Below are 10,630 nucleotides of genomic sequence, written 5' to 3'. Positions count from 1 at the left end.
CAGGATCCCCCACGGTGCTTTAGCTGGCACACGGCCTGCAGAGCCAAAACTGCAGCCAGGAGCTCTGTGTGCCCTCAGCGTCCAGCCTGGGAGCTCTCAGCAGCCCCTGCCCCGCTCAGCCTGGCCCAGGCCCCCCAGCCCCCCGCCACGCTCCCCGCGGCGCCCGCACAGTCTGGCCTGAGGCTCGTGCCCGCCCCCTCCCCGGAACACCAGCTCCCACCCGGGCGCGGGGCAGCCACCAGCACGCACAGTTCAGGGTCAGATTTACTGTCGAGGCCCCGCAGCCTCGTCCCCGCGTGCCGGGAGCCGCGGGGCCGCAGCCTGGGCCCGGGGGGGCTCTGCCAGGGCGGCCCGGAGCCACCGCAGGACCTCGGCCAGGCCGCTGCCGCTGCGGGCGCTGGTCTCCAGCAGCGTGACGGGCTGCGTGGCACAGGACACGATGTCCTGCATGCGGAACAGCGACTTCATCTCGGCCAGCGACATGTAGCAGGGCAGGTCACTGCGGGCGAGGGGCTGCGTTAGACCCCGGGACGGCTCTGCCGGCCGGGCCAGCCCAGGCCGCTGCTCCCCGCGGCGGGACGGGCGGCCCCGGCGTCACCCGAGGGAGCCGACCCAGCCCTCGTGCTGCCCCCGCCCCGGGCCGCCCCCCGCCGCCCTCACATCTTGTTGAAGAGGACCAGGACGGGCACGGAGGCGAGCTCAGCTGCGGACAGCACGGACAGCAGCTGGACGCAGGACGAGGACACCTGCGTGGGGTCGGCGGCGTCCACCACAAACTGGAGAAGGGAGAGCGGCGGTGTGGCTGAGCCCCGGGGCGGCCCCTCGGGGCTCGGGACGGGGCTGCCGCCGCAGCCGCGGGGGTCCCGGGACGCCGCTCACCAAGAGCGCGCTGCACTCGCCGTAGTAGCTGTGCCAGATGGGGCCCATGCAGCCGCCCACCTCCCGCAGCGTCACCCGCCGCGGCAGCCGCAGGTCCGTCAGGTTGGTGCCCACCTGCGGGACAACCGGCGGTGGCCTCGGTGCGCCCGCGCCGCGGAGCCCCCGCACCGCCCCCGAGGCCCCGCCGGGCCCCCTGCCTACCGTGGGCAGCGTGGCGGGAGGCTCGCCCAGCTCCGCGACGGCCGCGCCGGCGCTCAGCTGTGCGGCGGGTTAAGGACGGACGGTGCCCTGGAAGCGGCCCGGCCCCGCCGCCCCCGCCCGGAGCCTCCCGCTGCCCCCCGCTGCCCCCCGGTGCCCGCGGATATGGCGCAGCCGCCGCGCCACGAGGCTCTTCCCGCCGCGCGCGGGGCCCAGCAGCAGGCACGTGGGCACGCGCCCGCCCGCCGCCGCCATCGCGCGCGGCCCCGCCCGCCCCGGCACGGCCCCGCCCCGCCGGAAGCGGCCCCGCCCCTGCCGGAAGCGGCCCCGCCCCTGCCGGAAGCGGCCCCGCCCCTGCCGGAAGCGGCCCCGCCCCTGCCGGAAGCGGCCCCGCCCCTGCCGGAAGCGGCTCCGCCCCTGCCGGAAGGAGGAAGCGGAAGCGTAGCGACGGGGCGGAGGGCGGCCCGGGCCGGCGGCGGCGGCGAGGAACACCATGGGCCGCGGCGGCGGCACCTTCGAGCGGCTCCTCGGTACCGGCCTCCCCTTCCCCCGGCGCGGCGGGACGCGGGTGGGGCGGGGGACGCGCGTCTCGGCAGCGGGGCCGCGGCTCGCTGCCGCGCGGGGCCGGGCCAGCGGGAGTCGGGGCACCGAGCGCCCGGGGCCAGGGAGAGCTGTCGCGTCCCGGGAGGAGCTGGGGCCGGTGGCCGCGCGGCCCTGGGGCGGCGGGGCCGCGTGAGGCAGCCGGGATCGTTCGTTCCCCGCAGACAAGGCCACGAGCCAGCTGCTGCTGGAGACGGACTGGGAATCCATCCTGCAGATCTGCGACATGATCCGTCAGGGAGACACGCAGTGAGTGCGGCCGGGGCCGCGGGGCGGGGGCGCGGACTCTGCCCGCCGGAGATGCGGCTGCTTGCCCCCTCCAGCGGGTGCCGGAACGGCAGCACGGGGCACCCCAGGCGCTGCCCTGACCTCGGGAGCGGCGGGTCGCCTCTCGCCTCAGGTCCTCAGGGAGACCCAAGCTGGAATGTGCTTCCCCCTTCCCTTCCTGCGGTGCCCCTGAGCTGACTCCTGTGCTGGGGGCAGTGGGTGGCCATGGCGTGCGGGGCCTCTCCCTGGGCCCTGCTGACCCAATGTGTGCTGTTTCCTTACAGAGCAAAATACGCTGTCAATGCCATCAAGAAGAAAGTCAATGACAAGAATCCACACGTGGCTCTCTATGCACTGGAGGTAACGTGAGCCACAGCTGGGGCTGCTCTGCAGCCTGCACAGACAGCCCTGGGGGCCTGGCCTCCAGTTTGCCTTCTGCTGGCCCCAGCACCAAGGGTTTACGCCTGATCAGCAGGCTGGGATGTTCGTGTCATTCCATCTCCATTGGAACAGACAAAGCTGGGGCCTGGGACAGTGTCCCTGGGGCTGTGTCTCTGCCCAGGCCACTGCTCAGCTGGAGTGTGGCTGATGCTTTGTGGTGCTGGGGCTTTCCCTGGCTGCACTAGCACTGCCCTGGCACGACTGAGTGCTGCAGCGGTGTCCCACTGTGGTGTGCTGGCCTCGGGGAGCAGGAGCAGGCGCTGGAGTAACGCTCTGCTCTGCCCTTGCAGGTCATGGAGTCGGTGGTTAAAAACTGCGGCCAAACTGTCCATGATGAGGTGGCCAATAAGCAGACCATGGAGGAGCTGAAGGAAATACTCAAGGTAAACAAATCTGAGGTTGCTGTCGTTTGTGAACGAGGCTGGAAAGGAAGCAGCAGCAGACGTGGGCACCCGCTGCCGTTCCCTTCGTGTGAGGAGCAAGGGAAGCGGTCTCAGGGGTGGTGTGACGGGGGGAGGGCAGCAGTGGGCAGAGCCTGCTGCAAAGAGAAGATGCCACAACAGCTAACGTTGGGCTGCACAGAGCAGGGTAGGAACATGCTGCAAAGGCCTGGCCTGTGCTATGGGCTGCAGTGTTTGGCCTGGCTGGAGACAGCAAAGGGAGCCAGAGGTGATGGTCAGATGGTTGCACTGAGGACCTGAGCAGCAGGGAGGTGAATCCCCTGCACAGCACAGTGAGAGACACATTGGGATGTAAGCAGTCAGGTAAAAACTGGCAGAAGCTTCCTCTTTATGGTGGACATTTCCTTGGCCCGTGGACCTGCTGGAGGAGCTTTGCAGGTGCAGGCCTGGCCACTTCCACTGACGAGCTGCTGTCACAGGCTGCTGCTGGTTCACCACGGCAGAGCCCTGCAGGAGCTCCCCGTGTCTCAGGCTGGAGCCTTCCATGGGTGAAGTGGAACTGGGAAATTGTCTCCAACAGCAATGCCCAGACAACGCCTTGGCTGTTCCTTCCTCACAGCCTCCATCTTCTGCCAGGGATAGAGTGGATGACCCAGAGAGTTGTGAACATGCTGTGTGGGTCCTGTCATCTCTCACAGCACAGGGGGGTGTCCTGTGTCCCTGCTGCCAGGGCTGGCTCTGGCTCCCTGCAGCATCCCCCATGGTGGGTGCAGCAGCACAGACACTCTGAGCACTGAGGTCAGATCAGGACAAGACTTGGTGTTTCTCTCCAGTCCTTGTCTGCCTCTGTAGCTTCGTAACTGCTATAGACTCCTTCTCTCCTTACACTTGGAACTCTGCTGCTTGTGAATGCCCAATGTGGGTGAAACCATCTCAGCCCTGGTTCAGGGCTGTGACGTCTGTGGAATGCAGGGTTTTGCCAAATCTTGTGGAAGTTTGGAGCTCCTGGTATCGTCAGCAAGTCACACTGTGTGGGCTGAGCTCTTGGCTGAAACTGGAGCTGCTGCTTCCTGGGGATTCTGGAGCAGCCGGTCATGTGAATGTGTGATGACTCGGTCAGCTGATGACGAAGCTCTTCTTGGAGCTGGCTGGGAGAGGAACAGGCTTGCCAAGTTTCCTCTGGCTCCTTGAGCTGTGACACAACCTCCTTTGCCTCCAGAGAGCAGCCTCCCGGCTGTCCTAGGTGGCTCTGGGTGTCCCTGGGCTGGAGTCTGGCAGCTGGAGGTGCTGACAGCCTGTCACAGACACTCTAGCTGTGAGCTTTTGGTGCCTTGTCAGCGCTGTCCTGGGGAGCTGTAGGTCCCACAGCTTTCTGAGTGGGGACAGGAGCTCTGGTGAGGAGGTGAGCATTGGCTCAGGTGGGCTGAGCCACTGCCAGTCAGTCCCTGCTGCACTGAGGGAGGTGGGACATGGGGAAGCTGAAGGAGTGTGTAGTCCTTGCTGTGAATTGTCCTTAGTGCAGCTTTCTGACAGCTCTTACCTTACACGAGTACTCTACAGTCTGTCTTTCCCTGAGTGGTACTTCTGGCATCTCTTCTGGGAGGTTCACACCAGCCTTTGGGTTTCAGGGTCTTTTCATCGGGTGTTTTTTTCCTCCTGTCTTTGTGCAGAGGCAAGTGGAGACGAGTGTCCGCAGTAAGATCCTGTACCTCATCCAGGCCTGGGCTCACGCCTTCCGCAACGAGCCCAAGTACAAGGTGGTGCAGGACACTTACCAGATAATGAAGGTGGAAGGTGAGCACTCTGGTGGCAAAGGTGGGTGAACAGTTGGCCTTGCAGGAGAAGGAACGTGTGTTAGGACCCTGCCTGGTGTTAGCTGAGCTTTCCTCAAACAACATTGAGCTTTTTCTTGGTGCACAGTGCCCAGGGAACCTCTGTGAGTGACTGAATCATGCTGCAGGGAGAGGACAGCCCTGTTGACCCAGAACTGGGGGCTGCCTTGCTCTGGGTCTCCAGTCCAGCTAGCATCTCAGGGCTGGCAGCAAGGCCTTAAAACCAGGAGCTGTGAATATTCTTCAGGAAACTGGCAGCAAATCAGCGTGTCCCCTGAGAAGGGATTTGCAGTGAGGCTGTTCCTCCCTCCCAGGATTCCATTAGTACTCCACTTTCTGACACTGTCAGCATGGCCCTTTCTGTCTTGTCCCAGGCATGGCAGCGTTCCCTGACAGCGTTCCCTGACGTGCTGCTGTCGCTGCCTCTCTGCACCAGAACCTCCCTGGGCAGTGGCAAAGCCTGGAGGTCCTGGTCCCCCACCACACTGGTGTTACCACACTCCTGATGTTCCAGGGATGAGACCCAAAGTCCTGCCTGTCTCTGCTTTTCTTCTGCCCATGTTGAGTTCAAGGACATTATCCAGAGGGCCCCAATGTGCCTCACAGGCATGTAAGGGAACCCAAGAGAGCTTTGTGCTGTGTGTTTGAGAGCGTGGCCAAGCCCAGCTCTCTGCAGGCAGCAGCGAGCACTGCCCTCTGGCCCCTGCCTGGGGAGGACTGCTGATAGCTGTGTCAGTCAGGGAACAGGCAGGCAGCGGGGCTGGGCTGCCTCTGACTGTATGGCTGTGACACAAGGCTGTGGGCACCACGGAGCCTTCACAGCCAGACACTGTCACTTCTCCCACAGGTCACGTCTTCCCAGAGTTCAAAGAGAGCGATGCCATGTTTGCTGCAGAAAGGGTGAGCTCTGCTGCTGGGAGGGAGATGGCACTGCAGGGCAGGCAATTTGCTCTTCTGTCCCCTTCCTACCAAACCTTCAGTTCCCACATTCCTCCCCTGCCTGTGGCCTGGGGCCCTGTCACACACAGACGGAGGGGGAACTGACCAGGACCAGAGGGAGTTAGTCTCTTCTTGCCCTGCTGGGTGACCTTCCAAGAGCATGGCATGATGATCTAGGTGGGACCTGATTTAGCAGGGGAGTTGGACTGGATGATCTTTAGAGGTCCCCACCATTCTGTGATTCTGAAAACTTAAGGAGATAATTTGTGGGGATCAGAATTTCCTGTTGTGCTGCAAATGCTTTCAGTCTTATTCATAAGCACACCTTGGCTAGTGCAGGAGCTGCTGAAGGGCTCTGTGGAGACACTCTCCCTGAGGCCCTCCTTCCCTCCTTACATGGTTTCCCTTGACCCTGGCAGGCTCCAGACTGGGTTGATGCTGAGGAGTGTCACAGGTGTCGGGTGCAGTTTGGCGTTGTGACGCGGAAGGTGGGTGCTGCTCCTGCCCCTCCGGGTTCCCTGGTCCTGCACAGCCCCCGGGACCTGTGGGACTCCCTGAGCCTGCTTGGAGGTGTGTCAGGGCTGAACTGTGTTCCCTGGCCACAAAGTGTCTGAGGGATGTTGTCTCATGGTGAAGGAGTGTCTTGGTGCCACACTGATGCCTCCCATCCTTTGCAGCATCACTGCAGGGCCTGTGGGCAGATCTTCTGTGGGAAATGCTCTTCCAAGTATTCCACCATCCCCAAGTTTGGGATTGAGAAGGAAGTGAGAGTCTGTGAGCCCTGTTACGAGCATCTCAACAAGTCAGTACATTTGTGATGTGTTTCTTTGCCTACAACAGCTAGGACTGTGAGGGAGGAAGCTTGGTCTGGAGCCTGCTAACTGCAGAGCGGAGCAGGGGTTGCAGGCTGGGCTGGGCTGGGCTGGGCTGAGCCTCCTTCCTGCCTGGGAACAGGGGTTACAGCTGTAGCGTTGTGCAGAGCTGGGCTCCAGAGAGGAGGAAGAGACATCTCAGCCTGCACTGTTGCCTCTTTTCTGCCTACAGGAAAGCTGAGGGTAAAGCTGCTGCCACATCTGAGCTGCCTCCTGAGTACCTGACCAGCCCCCTCTCTCAGCAGTCCCAGGTGAGTGGCTGCTTTGCAGGTCATCCAGTGTTCCTGACCTGCCTGGTGATCCCTGTACTGACCACCTGCCCATCTTTCCTCTTGCAGCTGCCTCCAAAGCGCGATGAGACAGCTCTGCAAGAGGAGGAGGAGCTGCAGCTAGCTATTGCCTTGTCTCAGTCAGAGGCCGAGGAGAAGGAGAGAATGGTTTGTGCCCTGCTTGGCGCCTGGGAGTGGTGGTTGCTGTATGGCCCGGATGTGCTGGGCATCTCCTAGCTGTGTGGTAACAGATCTCCAGGCATGTCCTGGCGTGAGCAAGGCACAGGGCCTGTGGAATGAGAGGGCGGAAGCAGAGCCAGGCACGTGCTGTGTCTCGGAGCAGGCTGTGCCCCAGCTGCAAGCCCTGGGACACACTGGCCTGTGGGATCGCTCCAAGCATGAGGCCGGGTCTGCTGGCCACGGCCAGGAGCCTCACGTGCCCAGCCTGTTGCTGACTGGAGGAGACTGGGCAGTCCCTGAATTCACTGTTTTTCCTCCTACAGAGACAGAAAACAACTTACTCCATGTACCCAAAGGCTGAGCCCACACCCGTCACATCGTCGGCTCCCCCGGTCAGCACGCTCTACTCTCCCCCCGTGGTACGTTCACAGGAGCCCTTGGACATGCACTGGCAGGACACAGGCTCCTTCCTTAGCCGAAGTTTGCCCTGATGGGATTAGGTTCAGTCCCTGTTCTGAGACAAGAGGTTTGCCCTGCTCAGTCTCTCGCTCTTTCACAACAGTAGTGTGTTTTTAGCAAATCCTCATCCGGCATTTAGGTGCCTCCAGTGCCTCCCGTGGCTGCAGGGTGTGCCTGGCTGAAGGAGATGGCTGGCTCCTTGCAGTCTCTTGCTGGTGCTCAGCACTGGTGGCTGTGCATGGCCAGATGCAAGCAGGACATCTCTGAGGGAGCTGTGGGGCTCTGCTTTCTCTGAACTGTATTTCTCTCTTTCCAGAACTCCTCTGCGCCCTTGGCTGAGGACATTGACCCAGAGGTGAGGCTCCTGGCCTAGTATTCCACAGCACAGGCTTGCTCCTGAGCCTCGGATGCTCATCTCGTGTCTCTGGCAGCTGGCTCGGTACCTGAACCGCAACTACTGGGAGAAGAAACAAGAGGAAGTTCGCAAGAGCCCGACGCCGTCGGCACCTCTGTCCCTGAGTGAGCCCCCTGCCCAGCCCGGGGACGCCCACCCTGCCCCACTCGGGGTTGTGGAGGTAAGGAGGCACCTGGACCTGTGTGTAGCAGCTTCTGAGGGGAAAGAAGTGTCTGACTGCCTCCCTCAGCCCAGTCCTGCAGCGCTGCGGGCCTTGCTGCTGGGAGAGCCGTGCTGACGGGCTGCCCTGTCCTTCCAGCAGCAGTACCAGAACGGCGAGTCTGAGGAGAACCACGAGCAGTTCCTGAAGGCGCTGCAGAACGCCGTCACCACCTTCGTCAACCGCATGAAGAGCAACCACATGCGGGGCCGCAGCATCACCAACGACTCTGCCGTGCTGTCCCTCTTCCAGTCCATCAACAACATGCACCCGCAGCTGCTGGAGCTGCTCAACCAGCTGGACGAGCGCCGGCGTACGTGGGGCGAGCGGGCGGCTGCCCCTTTGCTTGGTGTGGCGGGGGGGCCCACAGGACCCTGAGGTGTCTCTTCCCCTGCAGTGTACTACGAAGGGCTGCAGGACAAGCTGGCGCAGATCCGGGATGCGCGCGGGGCGCTGAACGCGCTGCGGGAGGAGCACCGGGAGAAGCTGCGCCGTGCGGCCGAGGAGGCAGAGCGGCAGCGCCAGATCCAGTTGGCCCAGAAGCTGGAGATCATGAGGCAAAAGAAGCAGGTGAGGCAGGGAAGCATTTCTGGGGCTGTCTGTCCTGCAGGAGGGACGCTGCCGTGCCCCAGCTCCCAGCCCTCACGGGCCTGTTCCCGCAGGAGTACCTGGAGATGCAGCGGCAGCTCGCCATCCAGCGGCTGCAGGAGCAGGAGAAGGAGAGGCAGATGCGCCTGGAGCAGCAGAAGCAGACCATCCAGATGAGAGCCCAGATGCCAGCCTTCTCCCTGCCTTATGCCCAAGTACGGCTGCCAGGCCAGAGACCCTCCCTGCCCAGCCACCAGGGTACATGGCCTAAAGCTTGCTCTCTCTTCCCTGGGCAGCTCCAGGCCATGCCTGCAGCCAGTGGGGTGATCTACCAGCCCTCTGGGCCCACCAGCTTCCCGGGCACGTTCAGCCCGGCCGGCTCAGTGGAGGGCTCTCCCATGCACAGCGTGTACATGAACCAGGCGGCGCAGGGGGGCACGGGGCCCTACCCCACCATGCCCGTCACAGGGACAGGTATGTACTGGGCCCATTCTGTGGGGGGAGGCTGAGTGTGGGATGGTCGCTTCAACCTCTTCTCTCTCTGCCCCAGATCCCGCCATGGTGAATGCCTACATGTACCAGGCAGGGGCAGGCAGCGGGCAGGGGGCTCAGCAGGGGCCAGCAGTGCCCACCACCACCCCAGCGTACTCATCCTACCAGCCTACCCCCACGCAGGGCTACCAGGCAAGTGAGGGCAGAGCCGCCGGTGCCCGGCTGGGGCGAGGGCTCGGGGGTGTTGTGTGGGGCCAGTGCAACTCTCCCCATCTTGGTGGTGGGGTCTCTGAGTGGGGGGAGGGAGAAAGGGCAGCTCAGTCTCAGATCTGCTGCTTTGGCTGTGCGAGTGGGTTGGGGTCTGAGGCAGTTGTGGGCTCCCCACAGCGCAGAGGGAAGGAGAGGCGCTGGTTCCAGGGCCAGGCTGCAGCTGTGGGTGCTGGTTTGAGATGGGCCAAACCAGCCCCTGCACTGCCTCTCACCAGCCTTTCTTCCCCAGAGCGCTGCCTCCCAGTCGCAGAGCATCCCGGCCATCTCCCAGGCACCCCAGTCAGGCGCCATGGGCTACATGGGCTACCAGCCCTACAGCATGCAGGTCAGCACGGCCTGCGCCCGCGGGGGGGGTGCGGGGGGTCTCTGTCCCATGCAGCCTTCCTGGGCCCGTGCTGCTGGGCACGCGGGAGGCCCTGCCCCCTGCCCTGCGCGTCCCCGGGCCCCTCTCACCGCCGCCCCCTCGCTCCTGCAGGGCCTCATGTCCGCGCTCCCGGGCCAGGAAGCCGCACTGAGCAGCCTCCCGGCGCCGCAGTCCTACCTGCCCGGGCAGCAGCCGCTCTACCAGCAGGTGAGTGCAGTGCGCCGGGGCTGGGGGCTGGGGGGGCCGCACGGGTGACGCAGCCGTCTCCTCTGTTGCAGATGCCCCCGGCCGCGGGAGCTGCCCCGCAGCAGCAGCCCCAGCCCCAGCCAGCCCCCGGGCAGCAGCCCCCGGGCAGCGGCGAGGCACAGCTCATCTCCTTCGACTGACGCCCGGTGCCGGGATCCCCATAACACTACGGTCCTCTGGAACCGCCCCCGTCCTCCGCCTCCTCCTCCTGCCCCCGCCGCCCCCTCCCCGCCCCGGGCGCCGCGGGACCCCGGTCTCCGGGCCGCAGCGGCTGCGCTCCGGCCTCTGCCCCCTGCTCCCCGCCGCCTCGGGCACCGCGCTGTCCGGCGGCAGCTTCGCCCCGTCCCGTCCCCGCCCCGGCCCCGACTGCGCCCTCTTCCCGCCGCGGGCCCGTCTCTGTGGCACGGCCGCTGCCTCCCGCTGCGGGCGGGGGAGACCGAGCGCGAGCGGCGATAATAAAGTGTTGGGAACGAGCTGCGGTTCTGTCCAGCGGTGCGGGTACAACACGGGCTGCGGTTCCGTCCCGCGGTGCGGGTACAACACGGGCTGCGGTTCCGTCCCGCCGTGCGGGTACAACACGGGCTGCGGTTCTGTCCCGCGGTGCGGGTACAACACGGGCTGCGGTTCCGTCCCGCGGTGCGGGTACAACACGGGCTGCGGTTCCGTCCCGCGGTGCGGGTACAACACGAGCTCCCGTTCCGTTCCGCCGTGCGGGGCGC

General features: G+C 64.4%; 2 protein-coding genes across 6 annotated transcripts; one reads left to right on the top strand and one right to left on the bottom strand.

Annotated features, from left to right (window-relative positions):
- Window positions 1–263: 263 nt before the first annotated feature.
- Window positions 264–1,168, bottom strand: ARL16 (ADP ribosylation factor like GTPase 16). 2 transcript variants are annotated; one of them, XM_062010977.1, is made up of 4 exons: window positions 1,081–1,168; window positions 880–993; window positions 661–776; window positions 264–499 (listed from the first exon to the last, which is right to left on the bottom strand). In XM_062010977.1, the coding sequence occupies exons 2-4, from the start codon at window positions 925–927 to the stop codon at window positions 265–267; spliced, it is 399 nt and encodes a 132-aa protein (XP_061866961.1). In that variant the 5' UTR covers window positions 928–993; window positions 1,081–1,168; the 3' UTR covers window position 264. The 2 variants fall into 2 exon arrangements, with proteins under 2 accessions (XP_061866961.1, XP_061866962.1); XM_062010978.1 differs by having other exon boundaries at window positions 880–1,117.
- A 320-nt stretch (window positions 1,169–1,488) lies between these two features.
- Window positions 1,489–10,143, top strand: HGS (hepatocyte growth factor-regulated tyrosine kinase substrate). Of its 4 annotated transcripts, none has more exons than XM_062010659.1 (21): window positions 1,489–1,607; window positions 1,842–1,926; window positions 2,229–2,304; window positions 2,676–2,768; window positions 4,457–4,580; window positions 5,466–5,518; window positions 5,977–6,045; window positions 6,235–6,359; window positions 6,602–6,680; window positions 6,768–6,866; window positions 7,202–7,297; window positions 7,654–7,692; window positions 7,769–7,912; window positions 8,054–8,264; window positions 8,349–8,521; window positions 8,614–8,754; window positions 8,836–9,013; window positions 9,090–9,223; window positions 9,531–9,626; window positions 9,777–9,872; window positions 9,944–10,143. In XM_062010659.1, exons 1-21 carry the CDS (start codon window positions 1,571–1,573, stop codon window positions 10,049–10,051), a joined length of 2,256 nt encoding a protein of 751 aa, XP_061866643.1. In that variant the 5' UTR covers window positions 1,489–1,570; the 3' UTR covers window positions 10,052–10,143. The 4 variants fall into 4 exon arrangements, with proteins under 4 accessions (XP_061866643.1, XP_061866642.1, XP_061866641.1 ...); XM_062010658.1 differs by having other exon boundaries at window positions 8,051–8,264; XM_062010657.1 differs by having other exon boundaries at window positions 8,051–8,264; window positions 9,926–10,143.
- The last annotated feature ends 487 nt before the right edge of the window (window positions 10,144–10,630 follow it).

The sequence above is a fragment of the Colius striatus genome, chromosome 18 (genome assembly GCF_028858725.1).
Source record: "Colius striatus isolate bColStr4 chromosome 18, bColStr4.1.hap1, whole genome shotgun sequence".
Lineage (NCBI taxonomy): Eukaryota > Metazoa > Chordata > Aves > Coliiformes > Coliidae > Colius > Colius striatus.
Note: the sequence above shows the minus strand (reverse complement) of the source record. Positions and strands in the feature narration are given on the sequence as shown.

Bases quoted from the DNA above. Each gene is read 5' to 3' on its own strand.
- HGS (XM_062010656.1), top strand. From the start codon at position 1,571: ATGGGCCGCGGCGGCGGCACCTTCGAGCGGCTCCTCG. The intron at 1,927-2,228 runs GTGAGTGCGGCC...GTTTCCTTACAG, and splicing joins ATCCGTCAGGGAGACACGCA to AGCAAAATACGCTGTCAATG. The intron at 2,769-4,456 runs GTAAACAAATCT...GTCTTTGTGCAG, and splicing joins AGCTGAAGGAAATACTCAAG to AGGCAAGTGGAGACGAGTGT.
- ARL16 (XM_062010977.1), bottom strand. From the start codon at position 927: ATGGGCCCCATCTGGCACAGCTACTACGGCGAGTGCAGCGCGCTCTTG. The intron at 777-879 runs GTGAGCGGCGTC...TCCCTTCTCCAG, and splicing joins GCGAGTGCAGCGCGCTCTTG to TTTGTGGTGGACGCCGCCGA. The intron at 500-660 runs GTGAGGGCGGCG...CCTCGCCCGCAG, and splicing joins CTGGTCCTCTTCAACAAGAT to TGACCTGCCCTGCTACATGT.